The sequence below is a fragment of the Centroberyx gerrardi genome, chromosome 10 (assembly GCF_048128805.1).
Source record: "Centroberyx gerrardi isolate f3 chromosome 10, fCenGer3.hap1.cur.20231027, whole genome shotgun sequence".
In the NCBI taxonomy this organism is placed as follows: domain Eukaryota; kingdom Metazoa; phylum Chordata; class Actinopteri; order Beryciformes; family Berycidae; genus Centroberyx; species Centroberyx gerrardi.
This window is the reverse complement of record NC_136006.1, coordinates 26,575,742-26,594,753: the sequence shown is the minus strand read 5'-3', so window position 1 is coordinate 26,594,753 and position 19,012 is coordinate 26,575,742. Positions and strand designations below refer to the sequence as shown.

At 41.5% G+C, this 19,012-nt stretch overlaps 1 protein-coding gene across 1 annotated transcript in view; it reads left to right on the top strand.

Annotated features, from left to right (window-relative positions):
• Positions 1-19,012, top strand: part of LOC139911360 (polyprenol dehydrogenase) — a 31,940-nt gene that overhangs the window by 4,862 nt on the left and 8,066 nt on the right. The window contains exon 3 of the mRNA XM_071898882.2: positions 7,564-7,632. Within this exon, the coding sequence (XP_071754983.1) occupies positions 7,564-7,632 (69 nt within the window). The remainder of the gene's footprint in view (positions 1-7,563; positions 7,633-19,012) is intronic.

Sequence of the window (19,012 nt, the reverse complement as noted above, 5' to 3'; positions counted from 1 at the left end):
GACGGGCCATCACCTGGCTCCAAATAAGGAAGACACTACGTCAAACAGTAAATCAATTTCATGAAGTCAGTAATACCTTTTAAGATATCCAGAATGACCCAGTAGTGAAGCAATTAAAGCTCAAATCCAGTTAACAACTAGATCAGCAGCCTAAATATCAGCATTAGAGTCTGCTAATGAACCTGGATTCATTATCGATCGACATTCCAGCTGACTGACTATGCAGAACCTATATATTGATATCACATCTTAATTATAGAATGAGTCAGGACTCTAAAAATAATGGCTTTCTTCGGCAAGGGAGCAAGGAGAGAGGAGGCTGAGGAGGAAAGTTGGCGTTACCCATTAGAATTAGGCCGGTATTTGAGCTCATAATGATGAATGCAGACAGGGATCCCTCCAAAAAAAACCATTATATGCCATGAAAAACCTGGGACATATTTAACATTACAGTAAAACATTTATTTTGTGTAGAAATATGATATATTAGTATATGTACAAGTCAAGAATCTTACTGGATGGATGGGTTTGCAGGCCTGTAACAGCTGCAGGATTCTTCCATGTGCAGCACAGTCATATTTTTTCATGAGCCTGCCTTCCAGGGCGAGACTGCATTCCCCATTCAGCTCCCGAGCTTGAAAACTTTTAAGAAAACTCCGCTTTATTCATTCAGTGTGTATACCGCAATGTCAATGTCAGTGTATCCTTGGAGACTGTCTGAGCGGAACATGAATGAGACTAGAGCACTACGGCTACACACACACACACACACACACACACACACACACACAAAATCAATACATTTGCTAGTGTCTGTTGTAGTCCCACACAATACTATGTGTGTTGAAGCTGATGCCGCAGGACTTCTCGGTGTATATTCACTGCAAATATCCTTCCACTTCTTGAGGTAATTCATGAAGTGAAGATATTTCAGTTAAACCGGTCGCTGGAAAAGCACCAGAGGTGGAGAGTAAATAATTTGCGGCAGCTCTCCAGCAGTGTTTTTGGAGACAGTTTTTGGGGTAATGCCGCCTTTCTGAGTATGTATTAAGATAAGATGCGATGAAATTTTAATGATCGCTGTGGGGAAAGTGGGTCGTCGCAGCAGCAAAATAGTAATTAGATACAGCAAAGGAAACAAGAATGGAGCAAATGGGGTGTGTATTCAACATAACACCGCCAACAATTGCAACAGTAGAATGTATTAAATAGAAGTGGAATGAATGGAAAGTGTGAAAATATATACAGCATGTATGCAGGGGGTGGAAAATACGAGCGGTAGAACATACTGAGACAAAAAAAAGGAATGAAAAATATGTATAATGGGACAATATATTAAAATATGTGCAGTATGAAAGTCTTTTTTACTTCTTGTGTAATTCTGTGTAATTGTGTAATTCTGTAAATACTACATTCACTTGAATACATAAAGTTTTATTTTCAGATAAGTGGGCACAATGAGATCAGGTATTTACAGTAAAACACTCAGTCTGGACTTTACTGCCCATAACTGATACTATTGCGTTGTTGATAATGAAGCATCAACTAGGTCAGTAGTTGACATTCAGGTGAATTTTCCACAAGCCATCTGGGCCAGTGGTTTTCAAAGTTACTGGCCCGAACACTGAACCCACTGGCCCGTTAGTGTGTCAGTACGTTTTGATGCTGTCACTTGGAGATGATGTGTTCTCATTCAGACTAGTCTAGATTTGTAATTCAGACATGTTAAAAATCACAGAGTAATGATGCCATTGTTGTTATGATAATGATTATTATGATTATTGTTAATGAGATATGGGCACTGCTGTTTTATTGTGGTTCAAACTCTGTACATCTATTCACCTCCTGTCCCTTAAACAGAGCTGCCTCCCTACAAATCATGAATAAAGACTGATACTCTATTAGCCAATCAAATATGTGAAATAATAGCAGGGTGCATGTTTTTCATCTGTGACTTTATTACATTTCACTGACAATTGCCATACAAATCAGATTGTAATATGCATGATTGATAAGTCAGGTTCAGAAAGGGAATAATTTCTGTCTCCTCAAAACGCACATCATCATAACAGATTTGTTACGGCAGAGGCAAAAAACCTCTGCGGGCCAATTTTGTTACGTAAGACTTGATGGAATTTATCAATGAACTTTCATTCACTCGCGTTTTCCACTCACATTAACTGGGAAATGTAGCCTACACACCGGATTAACACATTTGCCATTGAATGTATAATACATCTTGATAGTTTTACAATTTCTTTTACTTATCTCATGCTGCATATATTTCCTATCTTTGGTTTATTTCATATTGAGAAAAACCTTTTTGCCACTATGTACTATGTCCTTGAAATTGTTGGTTGTGTTATGTTTTAATACCCCCATTTTCTATATTCTTATTTATATTCTATGTTTCTTTGCTGTTTGCTATTACTATTACTGCTGCATCGAACCACTTTCTCCACAGGGTTTAGTAAAGTTTCATCTAATCTTATCAGAGTGATTGAGATCCCACTCTCTTGACTTCCTCGCATATGTGGATATCCTTTGTTAAATCTGCCACAGTTTAAAGGTGCAGTATGTAGCATTTTGACACCAATAAATCATTACCACATTCATTTTGAGACATTGATATAATTGTAAACTGTAAACAAACGAGACCATCACAGAGAAGATTGTCGGCCTCTACCGGCCTCTACGCTGCATTTTACATTGTGTGCCACCGGGTCGGATTTGGCGGGAAATCTATCTGGACTGCTTTACGGCACAAAACAGCAAGAGGGCGCTGTTCTTCCAGAGCAAACGGAGCTAAAGCTTTCAGAGTTTCTGGCAATGACAGATAGTGGAAGGAGTGAAAGGCCGATGGAAAAATCACTTCCAACATGTTGATCCTCTTCTTATCCATGCCAGAAAGGGGGAGGGGGGGCAAGAAGCATCAGGGTTTATGGGAAATGTGGTCTTAATCTTGAGAAACACTAATACTAACAATACAAGTATGGAGATTTTTTCCTATCTTTAATCAAGAGCGTGGTCTTTCAATTTGAGAGCATGATTTATTGATTTCACGTTCAGATTTTGTAATGCTTTCCCTCAAACCCTGTCCTTGCACTCAAATATGTCCTGCTTGCACTTAGATTTGCTCTGCTTCTGCTCAAACTGTATGCTTGCACTCAGATATAATGTTGCTTGCACACAGATTTCCTGCGCTCCAGCTTCAGCCCTTCTCCTCGCACTCAGGCTGCTTCTGTGCGCTCGTGAAACGTCTGCTCTCGGATTTCTGCTCTGCTCTCGGATTTTTTGTGCAACAACCCTGTCAAAATTCCCCAACCAATAGAATGCCAGGTGTAGTGTTGACCAATGAAATGATCCCTGCCTCGTTGCGGGCGCGTTCGCTTTACTTCTTAGAGCATCCCGTACGGGCGGTTACTGTTTAACCGGGTTCATCCACTCCTGCCCTCCGGGGCTTTATTAAATACGACTTTTGGAATAAAAGGACAGTTAATGTATATACCAGCGCCTGTACTTTTTCTTTTACTATAATAGCTACATAAAATAGTAGCCGTGTAGCACACCGGCCTCCCGTCGGTGTGCTAGAGGAGAAAACGACGTCACCTTCATGACTCAGGAGCAGGAGTCTTGCGGATCACTGGCCAATATGGACCGCCAAAGTCAAGGACCTCAAGTACGTTTTTTATTTTAATGGTGCTATTACTTCCTTCAAATTGAATTGGTTAAGTCATATTTGTGTCCATGATAATATGCTTGGCTTTCAAGTGTTGTACGTTATGGGAACATTGTTGCTAGGCAACTAACAACAAAATGGACGCCGCCGTGTTTCATTTTTTTCCTGTATTTTAGTGCTTAGGAATGGGAAAAGTACCAACAGCAAATGTAACCAGCTAACACATTAAGACAGTAGAAAACAAAAGTAAATTCAATGAGCAACTACATTTTAAAAACGCAATTGGTGTGTTGTGTATATATCCTTCTCTTCAAATGATGTTTACCGTTGCTGTGTCAAAGTCTGCTCTATCAGAAAGGTTTCACATATTGGAAATACGGTAAACACGTCCCCACTTGCAGGTATCATATTCATATCTGTAACATATCTACAATTAAATCAGTTACATTGCAGACATTAAGCACTAGCTTTCCAGTTGAACAACGAGGGGTCTGTTACTGTTAAAGCTGAGGAAATCCTTAAATTGTGTCACAGATATTATTCCAATTTATTCCAATCTCAGTTAATGCTACAGCGTGATTACTGGAGATTGAGATACACATTTAGCTACTCATAATTTCTCTGGGTTTGACTGGGTTTATAAGCATTAATTAATGGCTTCATTAATTTTTAATAAATCATTTACTAATGCTTTGAAAATCATTTAGAAGTCATTAATAGGCAATGTAACTGATTTAATTGTAGATATGTTACAGATATGAATATGATACCTGCAAGTGGGTGTTTACCGTATTTCCAATATGTGAAACCTTTCTGATAGAGCAGACTTTGACACAGCAACGGTAAACATCATTTGAAGAGAAGGATATATACACAACACACCAATTGCGTTTTTAAAATGTAGTTGCTCATTGAATTTACTTTTGTTTTCTACTGTCTTAATGTGTTAGCTGGTTACTTTTGCTGTTGGTACTTTTCCCATTCCTAAACACTAAAATACAGGAAAAAAATGAAACACGGCGGCGTCCATTTTGTTGTTAGTTGCCTAGCAACAATGTTCCCATAACGTACAACACTTGAAAGCCAAGCATATTATCATGGACGCAAATATGACTTAACCAATTCAATTTGAAGGAAGTAATAGCACCATTAAAATAAAAAACTTACTTGAGGTCCTTGACTTTGGCGGTCCATATTGGCCAGTGATCCGCAAGACTCCCGCTCCTGAGTCATGAAGGTGACGTTGTTTTCTCCTCTAGCACACCGACGGGAGGCCGGTATGCTATACGGCTACTATTTTATGTAGCTATTGTAGTAAAAGAAAAAGTACAGGCGCTGGTATATACATTAACTGTCCTTTTATTCCAAAAGTCGTATTTAATAAAGCCCCGGAGGGCGGGAGTGGATGAACCCGGTTAAACAGTAACCGCCCGTACGGGACGCTCTAAGAAGTAAAGCGAACGCGCCCGCAACGAGGCAGGGATCATTTCATTGGTCAACACTACACCTGGCATTCTATTGGTTGGGGAATTTTGACAGGGTTGTTGCACAAAAAAATCCGAGAGCAGAGCAGAAATCCGAGAGCAGACGTTTCACGAGCGCACAGAAGCAGGCTGAGTGCGAGGAGAAGGGCTGAAGCTGGAGCGCAGGAAATCTGTGTACAAGCAACATTATATCTGAGTGCAAGCATACAGTTTGAGCAGAAGCAGAGCAAATCTAAGTGCAAGCAGGAGATATTTGAGTGCGAGGACAGGGTTTGAGGGAAAGCGTTACAAAATCTGAACGTGAAATCAATAAATCATGCTCTCAAATTGAAAGACCACGCTCTTGATTAAAGATAGGAAAAAATCTCCATATACAAGTGGCATGAAATAGAAGCGACCAATAACCATGGTCTCATTTGTTTATGATAATCATACCAAGATATCACAAATAATTTGACAATTACATGTTTTTAAAAAATGCTACACATGTCACCTTTAAAGTTAGAGTGCAGTTTTGCCTTTATTACCAATGCGCATTTCTGTCAAATCCACATCTGCCCTCCAGCCAGTGCAGCTGGATGGACCGCTGGGCTTCTCCCTCGCCCATTACAGTTGTTAACATAATATTCCAGGTATGAGCTGCGTGTTAAGACCCTCTTACTCTGTCATGCTCGGCTCGTTCATTTGTTCAGCAGCCGGCGAGATTATTTTAATGAATTAATTAGGTTATGTGTTTAATATCCACCCCCCAGCCCAAAATATTTAGTAGGCAAATTATTTCCTAAGGGCAAATTTTTAATCAGCGGCTATTCTAATGGAAAGCTTTGACCTAGAGCGGTTGTGCAAAAAAGTGTGTGTTAAATCATACGCAGTGTGTTTGTGATTGTGGGTTCAGCAGAGTAGCCTGTTGCAGATCTACTATTTTGTTAGGAAAGTGTGTGTGTGTGTGCGTGTGTGTTTGTGTGTGTCCCTCATGCAGCGTTCACCCAGAAGAGCCGTGTTCCTTCAGCCCTGCCTGAACCGCGGCGCATCAGGCCAAACGATGCAGTGCCCTTGAAAAGGCCTGCATGATAATCCAAGATTAGTGTGTGTGTGTGTGTGTGTGTGTGTGTGTGTGTGTGTGTGTGTGTGTGTGGATGGAATGGGTGAGTTTGTCTATTTGTGTGTGTGTGTGCTAGTTTGCCTGTGCGGAGAGAGCGTGTGTTTGTTTGTGTGTGTCTCAGATGCATGTGTGGAGAGAGAAAGTGAGAGATTGCGTGTGGAAAGAGCGGGTTTTGTGTGTGTGCATGTGTGTGTGAACAGAGAAAGTGTGTGTGTGTGCGTTTGTGCCAGCATGTGTGGACAGAGGGTGTGTGTGTGTATGTGTTTGTATCAGTATGTGTGTGGAGAGAGCAAGAGTTTGTGTTTATTTGTGTCTCTGTGTCTTTGTGCGTGCCTGTGTGTATCTATGTGTGTGTGTGTGTGTGTGTGTGTGTGTGTGCGTGAGCGCGCATCTAACTGCTTTGGGAGGAAGTTTACTCTTGGAGAAGGGGATCAGAAGATGAGACAGACCAGCTTTCCATCTCTCTCTCTCTCTCTCTCTCTCTCTGTCTCTCTCCTGTTTCTTTCTCCCTCATATTTTCTCTCTCTCTCTTTCTAAATCCCTTCTCCTCTCTTTCATTGTGGCGGGCTTCATTTGTATGCAGACGTCCTCGATAAACAAAATGTCTGTCCCGAGTGTCAATCACTGTATCTCTCACCAGGGTATCCGCTGGTGCTTAGAAAGTCTGAAAAAGTCTTAAAATAAATTCTCTAACTTTAAAGGAGCACAGCAAGCTTTTGGCACATTGGTCAACTTACCTGTTAAGTGATGAGAACACAGACTAGGGTTGGGTATTGTTAGGATTTTATCAATACTATTAATTGATATACTATCAATTTTTATCATTAGTGATGCCATTATCCATGCTGCTTATCGATACTGATAATAATGCTTGTCCACCTATTACTACACTCTAAAAAAAAAAGTGTGTCTTTTTTAACATATTTGTGTGTCTTTGGGACAACACACATTTGTGTTACTTTTCAGTACAACATATGTTAATGACAATACATTTTAACACAATATATGTTGTTATTAATATGTCTTGTGTAGAAAAGTAACGCAAATGTGCATGTTTATAAGATGTAGGCTACATTGTATAAGTCGCATCACAAGTCAAAGTCACAAACAGTCACAAACAGCAGTTTATACATTAAATGATTATTGTAATAAAGCTAGTAAGGCCATATCAGACACTGTAGTAACCTCTCTCTCTCTCTCTCCCTCTGTTTCTCTCTCTCTTTGTCTTTCTCTCTCTCTCTCTCTCTCTCTGTTTCTCTCTCTCTTTGTCTTTCTCTCTCTCTCTCTCTCTCTCTCAGGTGGAAGGGATGAGCAGGAGGGTCTGACAGCAGTCAGAAGGATCCGCGAAGAGTACAAAGAGGCCAAAGGTAACGCTGCAAATATGTCTACACACACACACACACACACACGCACACACATTTTTGCACTTTGTTTTGTTCTGCCAACGTTTGAAGATAAAGGGCAGAGCTGCAGCAGTGTGTCCCTCAGGCTTGTTTTTACAGGCTTTACCACACACACACACACACACACACATACTTGCAGCCTTGCAGGTATACCACTCACATGCACACACTTGTGCGTGCACACACGCACACACGCACTCCCACACACACATTTGCTTGCTCACAGCCATGCAGTCCACACACACTTGTAGGTATGCAGCTCATATACGTATATATGAGCAAATGTGAGGGGGGGGGGAACACTGTAAAAGAGAAGAGAGAGAGATGGACTAAAGAGGAGAGAGAAATACGAGGAGGAGGAGGAAGGGGAGACAAATGACAGCAAGGAAGAGATTTATTATTCCATTGACCAAAGGTTACACTGGTCACTATAACTCGCATGTTGAGAAATGGATTTGACCGACCTTCGCAGCACCATAAATTCCACCATATTCTTGTGACTAAGGAGCCTCATAAGTCATCCTTCGCTGTACCGAAGGGCCTTGAGTCTTTAGCGGCCCGCTACGGCTTGTCACTAGCCCATTTTCCACGGGGGGCGCGAAGTGATTTGTAATAATTGCGGAGATCATCTGTGATTTTAGTCCCGCGCAAATCTGCCACGCTTATGATTTGCAAAGTGATAATACTAGTTCTGTGCGAATAGGGCTTAAGACAATTTGGACTATATTATTACTATTAGTGGAGGTCCTGTAACTGTAATAAATAGGCATCCGTAATTTTAAATTTACAAGTCCGGACAGTAAAAAAATCCAGTGCAAATTGCCTATTGTTTGCCAGGTCATCTGATAATAGCAAAGCAGTTGGAAGTGACATTCCTGTAATGCCATAATGTGTTATGATGTGAAATAATAATGTAATAATGTGTTGTGTTTTTGGCAGTCTGCAGATTGTCAAAGTTCAAATAGTCTAATAGTGGCTGTAGCGCAGGAGAGTTGTGACCACGGTGTAATTATGTGGCCTGTCATGACACTAGACAGAAATGAATAGACTTCACACTGGGGATTACCCGCCCAAAACCAGAAACAGTCAGGCATGACCAATAGGGCCGGGCCAGTTTCCAGTTTCACTGGTGCGACACGGTGTAGGAGCTTCTGCCGGTTTGATTTCTGCACACTGACTGCACCGGCATTTGTCATTATAAGATGATCTGGTGAATTAAAAAGTCGCCCATGCCTACATCAGCTATCAGCACCGACGCTAAATGGATTAAATTGTATTGTACTGGTAATCTGCAACATAAAAACATGATAAATATAATGTTTGTTTTATCAGGTTTTCTCAGGTCTGATGCTGGTCAAAGTGTGAATCGGCAAGTTACTCATCTTGGTTGTAATTGTTAAAAGATTGGTTATAATATTGAACCTGTTTGGGTTGTTACGTTTCATTGACTCTTGTGTTAATACTGTACATGACTTCTGATTGGTGGAGCTGACTGCAGGCTCCTGTTACATTATAAATCTAGAGTGGAATGGCTGCGAGAGCATGGAAGTAGTCACGACAAATTGGCTCCATCTGCTTCTTGATATATATGTAATAATTGTTAACCATTTTAGGCCAAAAGACCTTGTGACCACATATATATCATATATACCTTGATATTGTATATGCTAAAATGGTTATCAGTCATTGGTTGAGAACATGCGATAAAGCGACTGAAATCCCAGCTGACAAATCAAGCAACAAGTGGAAAAAGAACCAAGGAAATATATTTTACCAATTTAGTGGGGAGTAAGATCAGATGAGATGAATCTTTAATGATCCCTGTGGGGAAATTGGATGCTTGCGGCAGTCAATAGAAATAGGATACAACAAGGAAAAGTAGGACATAATTAAGAGTAGAACAAATGGGGGCATTACACATAACACAGCCGACAGTTCCGCCACTTGAACTTGTGAAGTAGAAACACATGAAAGAAAAGTGTGACAATATATGACTTACAGCACATATGCAGAACACCAGCAGCAGCGGAACGTATGTATACAGAGACAAATAAAACAAACAAAAACTATGTATGTTAGGAAATGGAGCGCCGCTAATTGGGAGCGGGCCCCGGTTAGCCCTGTTTGGCCCTGCAGCGGAAAGCGGGCCAGCTGGGTCCCTCCGCTGTGTGTAAGTGGCTGTCAGGTACAGCGACAGCGGCCGTGTAGCCGGTGTCATTGAAGTCGATTTCCCTAGACGGGGCCGTGGTGGAATTGATTACTCCTTTTGTAATTGGCAGGCACTGAGGCATAGGGGACAAGGAGGGAGGAAGGGGGGTGTCTGTAGCCAGATGCCTGTGCCCTGAATGAGAATGTGTGTGTGAGTGAGTGTGTGTGGGAATGAGAAGGTAATGGATTCTCATTAGTATGTGAGGCAGGAGCTTTAAACATCTCTGTCCAAACGTCCTTTGGCACCCCTCCTAGTGTTTGCACGTTTTTTTTTTTTTGTGTTATGGGGAAAGAGAAATAGAAGGAGTCGAGCTGCAATAAAGGCCGCAGCGGCGGTGCTCAAACTGGGGTTCCGGGACCCTCAGGCGGTCCATGTGCGAAATGAGAAGCAGTTTAATCTCCGCTATAACTTAATTCATTACACATTATGCCAATTAGAGAATGTATAAGAATGACTGGTCTAATCATAGGTTTCACTCTAGCCGTTGTTATCTGCCCATGTACAGTGTAGACAGTTTTACGAATACTATAATACTAATGCTGCCTTCAAGTGCTGTTGGAAATAAAGAAATTCCAAGTGAACGTGGCTTTGTCAGCACGTCCAACTTAAACCAAACCCCTGGCTTTGTAACGTTACAAACTTTAACTGGACACTTGCAACATCACCTTGGCTTTCCTGAAAGACTGAAAGAAGTCATGAATTGTACGCTTCTTGTTATCCATAGCGCAACTTCTTCCATACAGTTTACTTTGGCTAACTCCACCTGCGGCTTCCTCTCCAGTCTCTACTGATAGAATGGCATGCGCCCTCTGTTGGTGGACTAGTTCATCACATCACAGTCCACTCTTGTTCCTCTTAAACAGGCTTTTTACCTCCACCAGCGGAGTTGGACGGGGATTACGTATGTACGTTTTCACCCCATTCCGTCTATATATCAAAAAGTTATCGATTGATTTGCATGAAACTTTGTGGAACGATTGGTCATGGGGCAAGGAAGAACTTTTGACACCAACTGGCCAAAGGGGGGTGTAGCAGTGGGCGTGGCTTCTCACAAAAAGGCATATAACGTACGAACGGATTCACATAACACCATCAAACTTTGTGGCCCATCAGCAGACAGAAGAAGAGTCAAACCCTCCATTATTGGCCCAAACATGGAGGCACTGGAGAGCTCATTTCCAGTTTAGACATAACCAATCTGCCAATTTTTCCAAAACTTGGTACAGTGGTAAAACAGCAGCTCTAATGGAAACTGAACAAATATAGTATTTTATTTAGTATTTAAATGGAATTTTTGAGCAGATTTGAATTCAATTTTCATGTTTTTTCGTAGGTGGTTCAAAATTTTGTTTAGGCAGCACGCCCAAGATTTTGCAATGCAGGAAAAACTTATAAAAACTTATAAACTATCCTTTATGTGTTGACGAGACAACAGCTGCAAATACTATTTAGCCAAGATGTAACAAAGACTCGGAAGTACAAGTTTACAAGGAGCACTTGAAGGCAGCATAATTCAACAACAAAACATTTTCCCACATGGGTCCCTGAGACAAAATCTTATCAGATGGAGGTCTGTGACCTAATGTGTGTGTATTTGGGGGTCCCTGACATGGAACCTGCACTACAGTACTGATAGTCTGAGGGTGACGAGTGTGTGCACCAGTCAGTGATCGTCAAAAGGCAAACAACCACCAATACGAACAAAAATTCATTTTATTTTCAGAAAAATATTAACCTATGCCCTTGTTCCTCTTAAAATACATTGTTTTCATGTAATTTGCATCAGTTTGACACTTTTGACGATGATCTATATTATGTCTTCTCTCTCTCTCTCTCTCTCTCTCTCTCTCTCTCTCTCTCTGTGTGTATGTGTTAGAAGTAGAGATGAATTCCAATGCAGTCAGACAGATCAAATTCTCGTGTTAAACATGTTGGTGTGGTCATACGTTTATGAGACTTGATATTGCATAAACGTGCTGTACTGATACAGTCTCAGCACCTTGAATTTCATATTAATACCAAACGGGTTTGTTTTCATTGCTGTAAAGTCTTCACACTACCAGATAATCTGGGCGGACCATCAGTCTCCCGATTGTTGGGATGGCCACATTTGGTGTTAATCTGCTTGATAATCCTCTAGTGTGCTCTGGGCCTGAGATAGAAAGTAACGCTGCCCTCAAGTGCTGACGGAAATATCAGATTTACACACTGAGGCACATGAATGACAACAGAGTGCTAAATGCAATGGAAAAGTGGACGTTTACAACAATTCAACAATTGATGTATTTTAGCATTATATTTGTATGTATAAATTTTAGTCATGCATTTTCGTGCATTCTTTTAAATTGTCCTCTGGATGTTGGAGAGACAGCTGCAGATAGTATAGAACAATGTTTCGCTCATAAATTAAATAAAACATCAACGCATTTTCTCCTCCTCAGTTTGCCGTTAATTGATTTCTAAAATAAAACTAGAAGGGCACTCGGAGAGCGCAGACCTCCGCCAAGGTTCGTGCTATTATTGCTTGTTCGTGAGTCGGATCCGGATCCGCTCCAAAATGTAATGGGTTCTTCCTTGGCCCATGCTACACCCTTCCACGAAGTTTCATGAAAATCGGGCCAGTAGTTTTTCCGTAATCCTGCTAACAGACAAACAAACAAACAAACAAACAAACGGCACCGAAAACATAACCTCCTTGGCGGAGGTAATAATAGCCACCTAAAAAACGGATTTGTTAGAGTCCATTTTGTTATTATTTCCAACCAAAATCAGTTGAAGTGGAACCCAGGACATCACAGTGTCATGTGTGCGACTTGGCCAGCTGAGCCACCAGGACGCCCTTGAAGGATAATAAATGATGATCATGTTCACGATTCGCTAGCATTTGAGCGTCTCTATTACACTGCCGACAAGCGCTTGTGGCCGTGACCGGCTGTGTTGTGTACAGTTGGACTCTTTCAATATCACATCACACTGGAGGCATTTAAATGGAAGCACCACATCTCTGACTGGCTGGGCCCTGGTTATCTGTGAGAGGCAGAAAAGTAATTTCATGTCACATCGCGCACTAAGACGGCGTTTAGTGGAGTTTTGTTGTATCTGGAATGTAGCGAGTGGCCTTGTACATAAAATATGTACCTGAAGCAACACTGATAGCTATTGGCTGTGTGAAGGGCAGCAATAAATGGGATTTCTCTGCTATTCATTCCAATGAAAAATAAAGCAAGGAAGCAAAAGCAACGGAATTGTAAAAAGCAGTGAATTTTGATACTCAGCCCTACAAGTATGTCCCGTATGAAAAAGAACTATACTAATCCTATAATAGATTTTAGAAGGATACTATACACATATCACATCAACACTATGCTGTAATTCCCCCTATAGGAATGTTACAATGATACCAAACTCACAATTGAATACCACAGACACACTATAAGTCGTTATAGGAATATTGTAGTGATACCATAGGAGATATAAAAACAGTGTAAAGTATGATAAAGTCACTATAACTCACTATTGAATACCACAGACACACACAAGTCCCTATAGTAATATTATAGGAATATTCTAATGATATTCTGTTAGGCGTGTGTATTTACATGCGAGTGTGTGCTGTTTTGATTATGTGTGTGTGTTTCATGTATGAGTTTGTGCACCTGTGTAGAATGTAACTAAGTGTGTGTGTGTGTGTGTGTGTGTGTCCCCATTTGCAATCATACTGCAGTGTATTGCCTGATGAACCACTGTAGGCAAGGTAATGAACTGTCCCTAGAACACCTCTATGCAATCCTATGGAAATATGCTAATGACTTTAGACGGCAAGTGGGCTTAGTCAATGAGGCTTAAGGCATTTTACTTTAAATTATGAACACGCAAGGTATTGCGTGACACACACACACACACACACACACACAGACACACACACACACACACACACACACACAGATAAGGGGTATTTCTGTATTTTTGCCACAGGCAGCACTGTCTGTCCACTAACTTTAGTCACGGTGCACTTGAAAGTAACACATTCTGCCTCAAACCATAGGCCTAGATTAACAGTGTGAAGCTAGGGAATCTGTGTGTGTGTGTGTGTGTGTGTTTAACACACATTAAAATCTCAGCTTAGGTAACCGAGCTGCTCCCTTCCTGCAGACCCACAGTGTTTTGCCAACGTGCAATTTTCCAGAGCTCATTCACTCCAATTAACATTATTTTTAGATTTGCCTTTGTTTTTGCTTTGTTGGGTAATGACAGTAATTGAATCTGCCACTTAGCTTCTCTGTTGGAGTCTGTTTACAAAAGACTGTGACCTTGTTGGGGTGTGTGTGTGTGTGTGTTTGTACATGAGTGTGTCTTTGTGTGAGTGCGTGCATTTGTGCAAAAAGCTATGTTCTTGTGTATTATCTTTTATTGCGTGTGTGTGTGACATGTATGTGCCAGGGTCTATTTGTATTAAAGCTGCAGTCTTTGTGTGTGTCTTCCAGCATGTGTGTGTGAATCATGGTGACAGCGCAGTGTATCAGCGCCGCGCAGACAGCCCTACTATATTAACAGAATTGGATGTACAGCCGTCTTGGCTTGGGAGTGTATCATTCCATCAACAGTACAAGTCCAGGTTGACTGGGTCGCCAGCGAGCCTCCTCTCTCCTACATTAGCTGAATAAAAACCTCCTCGTGGATCTCACCCTGGCACCATGCCCAGACCAAATATGCTTTGATACCACTGTATTGTTTTCACTTTATTAACAGACAGGGCACAGTGAAACTATTTATACCACCTCCTCTGGGTCTCATAAGAGGCGTTTATAGGATTTCAAAGGGGTTGAGACATCTCTGGAAACTACTGTTTTTTTTTCCTCCTCCTTTTAGTATTCTAGTTAGACTTTATTTAGACAGTGGGATTGCAGAGAGGGAGAGGACAGAGTAGGTGAAAAGTAGTAGATTTGATCCCAGGCCATTGGGGGAATACATGTGGCTCCAGACGCAGGGGAATTAAACCACTTGCCTATCCCAAGGCACAAACAGCTTTGACCCCCTTTCTGCCTGGCGTTAATAAGCATCCTTTGTATTGTAGCGTAAAAACATGCCAAATAAGGGTGTAAATGCACCCAAGACACCTTCAAGACCGATTACCCAAACCGCTTCCGGAGGCTGTCAAAGACGCATTTGGCCTCAATAACAACAAAGCGTAAATGCATTGTATCTCCAACTACCGAAACAGAAATAAACTTTAGCACGCAGATCATAACTGTCAAAAATGAATCGTCGGGACACTGGTGGATGGGGAACCAGCGAGACGAGGTGTTTACCGTCAATTTGAAATGTAATTATTACAAGAAGAAGCGTTGGCATTCTGCGTTTTGGTGAGGGAAAAAGAAACCAGATTTTAATGTCTATGCAAATGTGATCCAGCTAAATCATATCCAGACATGATGATGCATGTTAAAGCCAGGTGGAAATGGGGGCGGGGGGGGCGGGGCGGGGCTGGGGGGGCGGGGCGGGGCTGGGGGGGGGGGATTCATTATAAGGGAATTGACAGTCCACCCCTCATCCTTTTTGTGGAAAAAAAAAAAACAGCAAAGGCAGCAGAGGAAGATGCAACAGCTTCCAAGCCAGGAAATGAATCATCTACTCATCTACTGTTAGTTGTGAGTAATGTGGAACATGCATTAGCGGTTTCAACTGTTTGTTTATTCATAACCTTCTGTTTCACATTCTGCACTACATTGTAAGTTTGATACAGTATACAGTAGTATCCTTTGTACCGAGCGCGTTGAGCCAGGATATGACTATTGATACATGACTTCTGATTGGCCGAGCTGACTACAAGCTGTTGGGACTCCTACATACCCAACGTGCGCTGATGTGACGGGAACAGTCTACAATCACAGTTAGTGTTCAAAACTAGGGAGCTGATGTGTGTAACGCTGTTGTGTAACGCTCACTAGTGTGTGATTGCCTCTCCACCCACATGGGACAAATTGGTGGAAATGCAAGGACCGAGCTGTATGTTTAACAAAGGGAATGGATGGGGAAAAAAAAACTATTTGAGTCGTCGGTCCACCAGCTCTGGAGCAGAAGTAGAAATCATTCTTCCATTCTTCCATAAAACCACTTTTGCTTTGACTTTTGCTGCCTTCAAGGTTTCACAAGTCATAAATGTGGCTTGCAGTGCGTTCAAGTATTTCTGGTTGGAAATAATAACAAAATGGGCCATGTAGCGAAAGCAGTTTTTTGGTGGTTGATGTTTTACAACAAACAAGGCAATAGTAAACATGTCGCCCCCCTATGAATGATGTGGCTCCCCTCATGGCCAATCAAATATGTCACCTTATTTTGACCTGTAATTATAGCACTCCCCGTGGGCCAATCAGTGTAATTTTGAAAATGCCAGAATGCATCACTTGTCCAAATTTCTTCAAAATCAAATCAAATTGTCATTACAGTAGCCTCAGTGCAGCTCAAGCAATGCGAAGGATGATTTTGAGTTGTTGACTTGATGAATGCTGGGTAATTATTGGTGTGCATATGTTGCACTTATGAAGTACAGGTCTTCAGTGACACATTTTAAAAGATTGGGTTTATTCTGTAAAACAGACAAATATAATTAAAATAGTGGAGCAGTAGAGTGCAGTGGCTTTCCCCAGAGATGTTCCAACTGCCAACTCATTATGTAATGAACATTAAATATACAGTAGGCTACAACAAAGTAAAATAGATTACAGTACAAAAGGTGAGTGTAAATAGCATACAATGGGCTATAACTCTCTTTTACAGGTTTCAAATCAAATTAAATTACATTTCAATCATGTAAATATCTCCTGTTGCCCTTCAGTTATAATCACTGTACATGCACTCCCTTTTTTCCATCCCTCAGCCTGACCTGGAGGTTGTTTATGGTTACCATGGCGATGTGTCACAGCTGACCAATACTCAAGACTTAGCTTAACTTCATCAGGATTTGAACATGTAACAAATAAACTATAAATCTACATCTCTGAACATAACTAGTGCCATTTATGTAGGTGAAAGAATTAGCTAACCTATCATGTAAATAATACATGTTTAATGTAACGTCTCACCTGTAAAATAGATGGATATAATTAAAATAGAAGAACGGTAGAGTTCAGTGGCTTTCCCCAGAGATGTTCCAAGTGCCTCCTGCACTGTTTTCACTCAACAACTGTGTTACCAAGACTATGCTATAATAAATAATAGGGTGCACAAATTACCTACCACACATAGGACCCCATGGTTTGGTCCCCCTGCATCACACACACACACACACACACACACACACACACACACACACACACACACACACACACACACACACCCCGGTCCCTGCACTCTGGTCATCACTGCGGCACCGGTGGTTGGGTCGTTCGTATGCAGCTCAGCTCGTAATTACGGTATTTCCCACAGCGCTTGAAGGCAGCATTAGTCACCGCCCTCATACATAGTTTCAGATGATCCCAGCGTGACAAGGACGCAGTCAGTGTTTCTGAAGACGGGGCTGAGGTTATTGAGTGGAGGACGCTCGGCTTTATGGACGACACCGGGATCTTAATTGAGGGCTGGCAGCACCGGGCCGCAGTCCGATCGATGGCATTTCACTCCCAGTGGGCTTTCTAGATATGACTGTCCTGTCTGAAAGGGCCCGGCCCCTAGGGGACCCACTCAGAGGACGGGACTGACAGGTGGGACACACACACACACACACGCACACAGAGATGAGTGGCGTGGCTGGGAGATAACACTGCTATCAGACGTTCATCGGGGACGGCTGCACTCTCATCTGTCACAGCAGCCTTTTCCTCTATCAACTCTATCAACTTTCCTGCCTCCTCCTCCTCTCTCTGTCTTCTTCCTGTCTCCCTCCATTATGTTTGACCCTCTACAGGCTGTCTGGAGTCGTAGGGATGAGTAGCAGTATGTAGTTTTTCTTGTTGAAGGTCCAGATTGAGACATGAGATGTCAGACTTCGACTTTGTACCATAGTAGTAGTGTAGTAATTCACTTTTAAACCCCCCTAAATGGTCTAAAATATCCTCAGTATAACATTACGCACATAGCTAAAACACTTGTATCCAGATGGTAACTGTTGATGACAAGGGTGTCAGTTTCGTTTTAAAGTGCTGGGGACATTTGGCGAGGGGTGTGGGTTTCCTCTCCCAGAAGTTTTTTTTTGCCCATTATGTGCAATTTCATGCATTTTTACATTATTTGGCATGAGTCTTGGCACCTCTAGTACTGAAGATCTTTTTAGGGATCTAAGTCATTTTTTACTGCCGGAACCCAATTTCTGATGGTGGTTTTTTTAATCATTATTTACCCTCAAAAAGAAATTAGGCCATATAAATACTGTGATAACTTGCAGGTATTGTGATAATTTGACTGTTGACCTTTTTACCCCCAAATATTACATATCACTATACTGTTATTAACTTGAATCTTAAATTGATAAAATTAAAGATCTTATAACATACCTCTGTATTACCTTTGAATGGAATTATTTTATATAATTATTCTAATTTGATTCACACTCAGCACTAACAGCTGCATACATAAAATAAACAGAAAAAGTCTCTAGTGAAGCCATGGGTGGTGCAGTGTCCAGTCTGGATTTGGGGTTTGGTTGGTCTGGGTGCTCTCTGCTGTCTCCCTGACCCTAGCTCCTTTTATCTCTTGCTGTCCTTGCTAAGATACTGATAGAATGGATAACAATACCTTTAAAAAAAACAGACTTGTTTCATATTTTGCTAGCATTTCCCCATTTGAAGGAGACCGTACCTGGCTATCACTAGTTTCTGCCACTTCCCTCAAAACTGGCTCAGCTTCTTCCTGCCAGAGGAAACATGACATGACAGCTCTCAAAATATCATTCATTAATATCTATTATACAATGGCCTTGATTAATACTTTATTCTGATTGGCTGGAGGAGTGTTTCAGATAACCACATGGCTATGATACAGTACTCCTTATCACTGGTCTAAATGACTGCATCATGTTGAGAGTTGCTGAGGAATTGAATATTGTTGTGTACAAGGTACCAGTTAGGAGATGGGCTGAAAATAAGACAGAATGTCTAGTTTCTTCTTTCCCGACATTTTCACAACACAATGCAGCAGTAT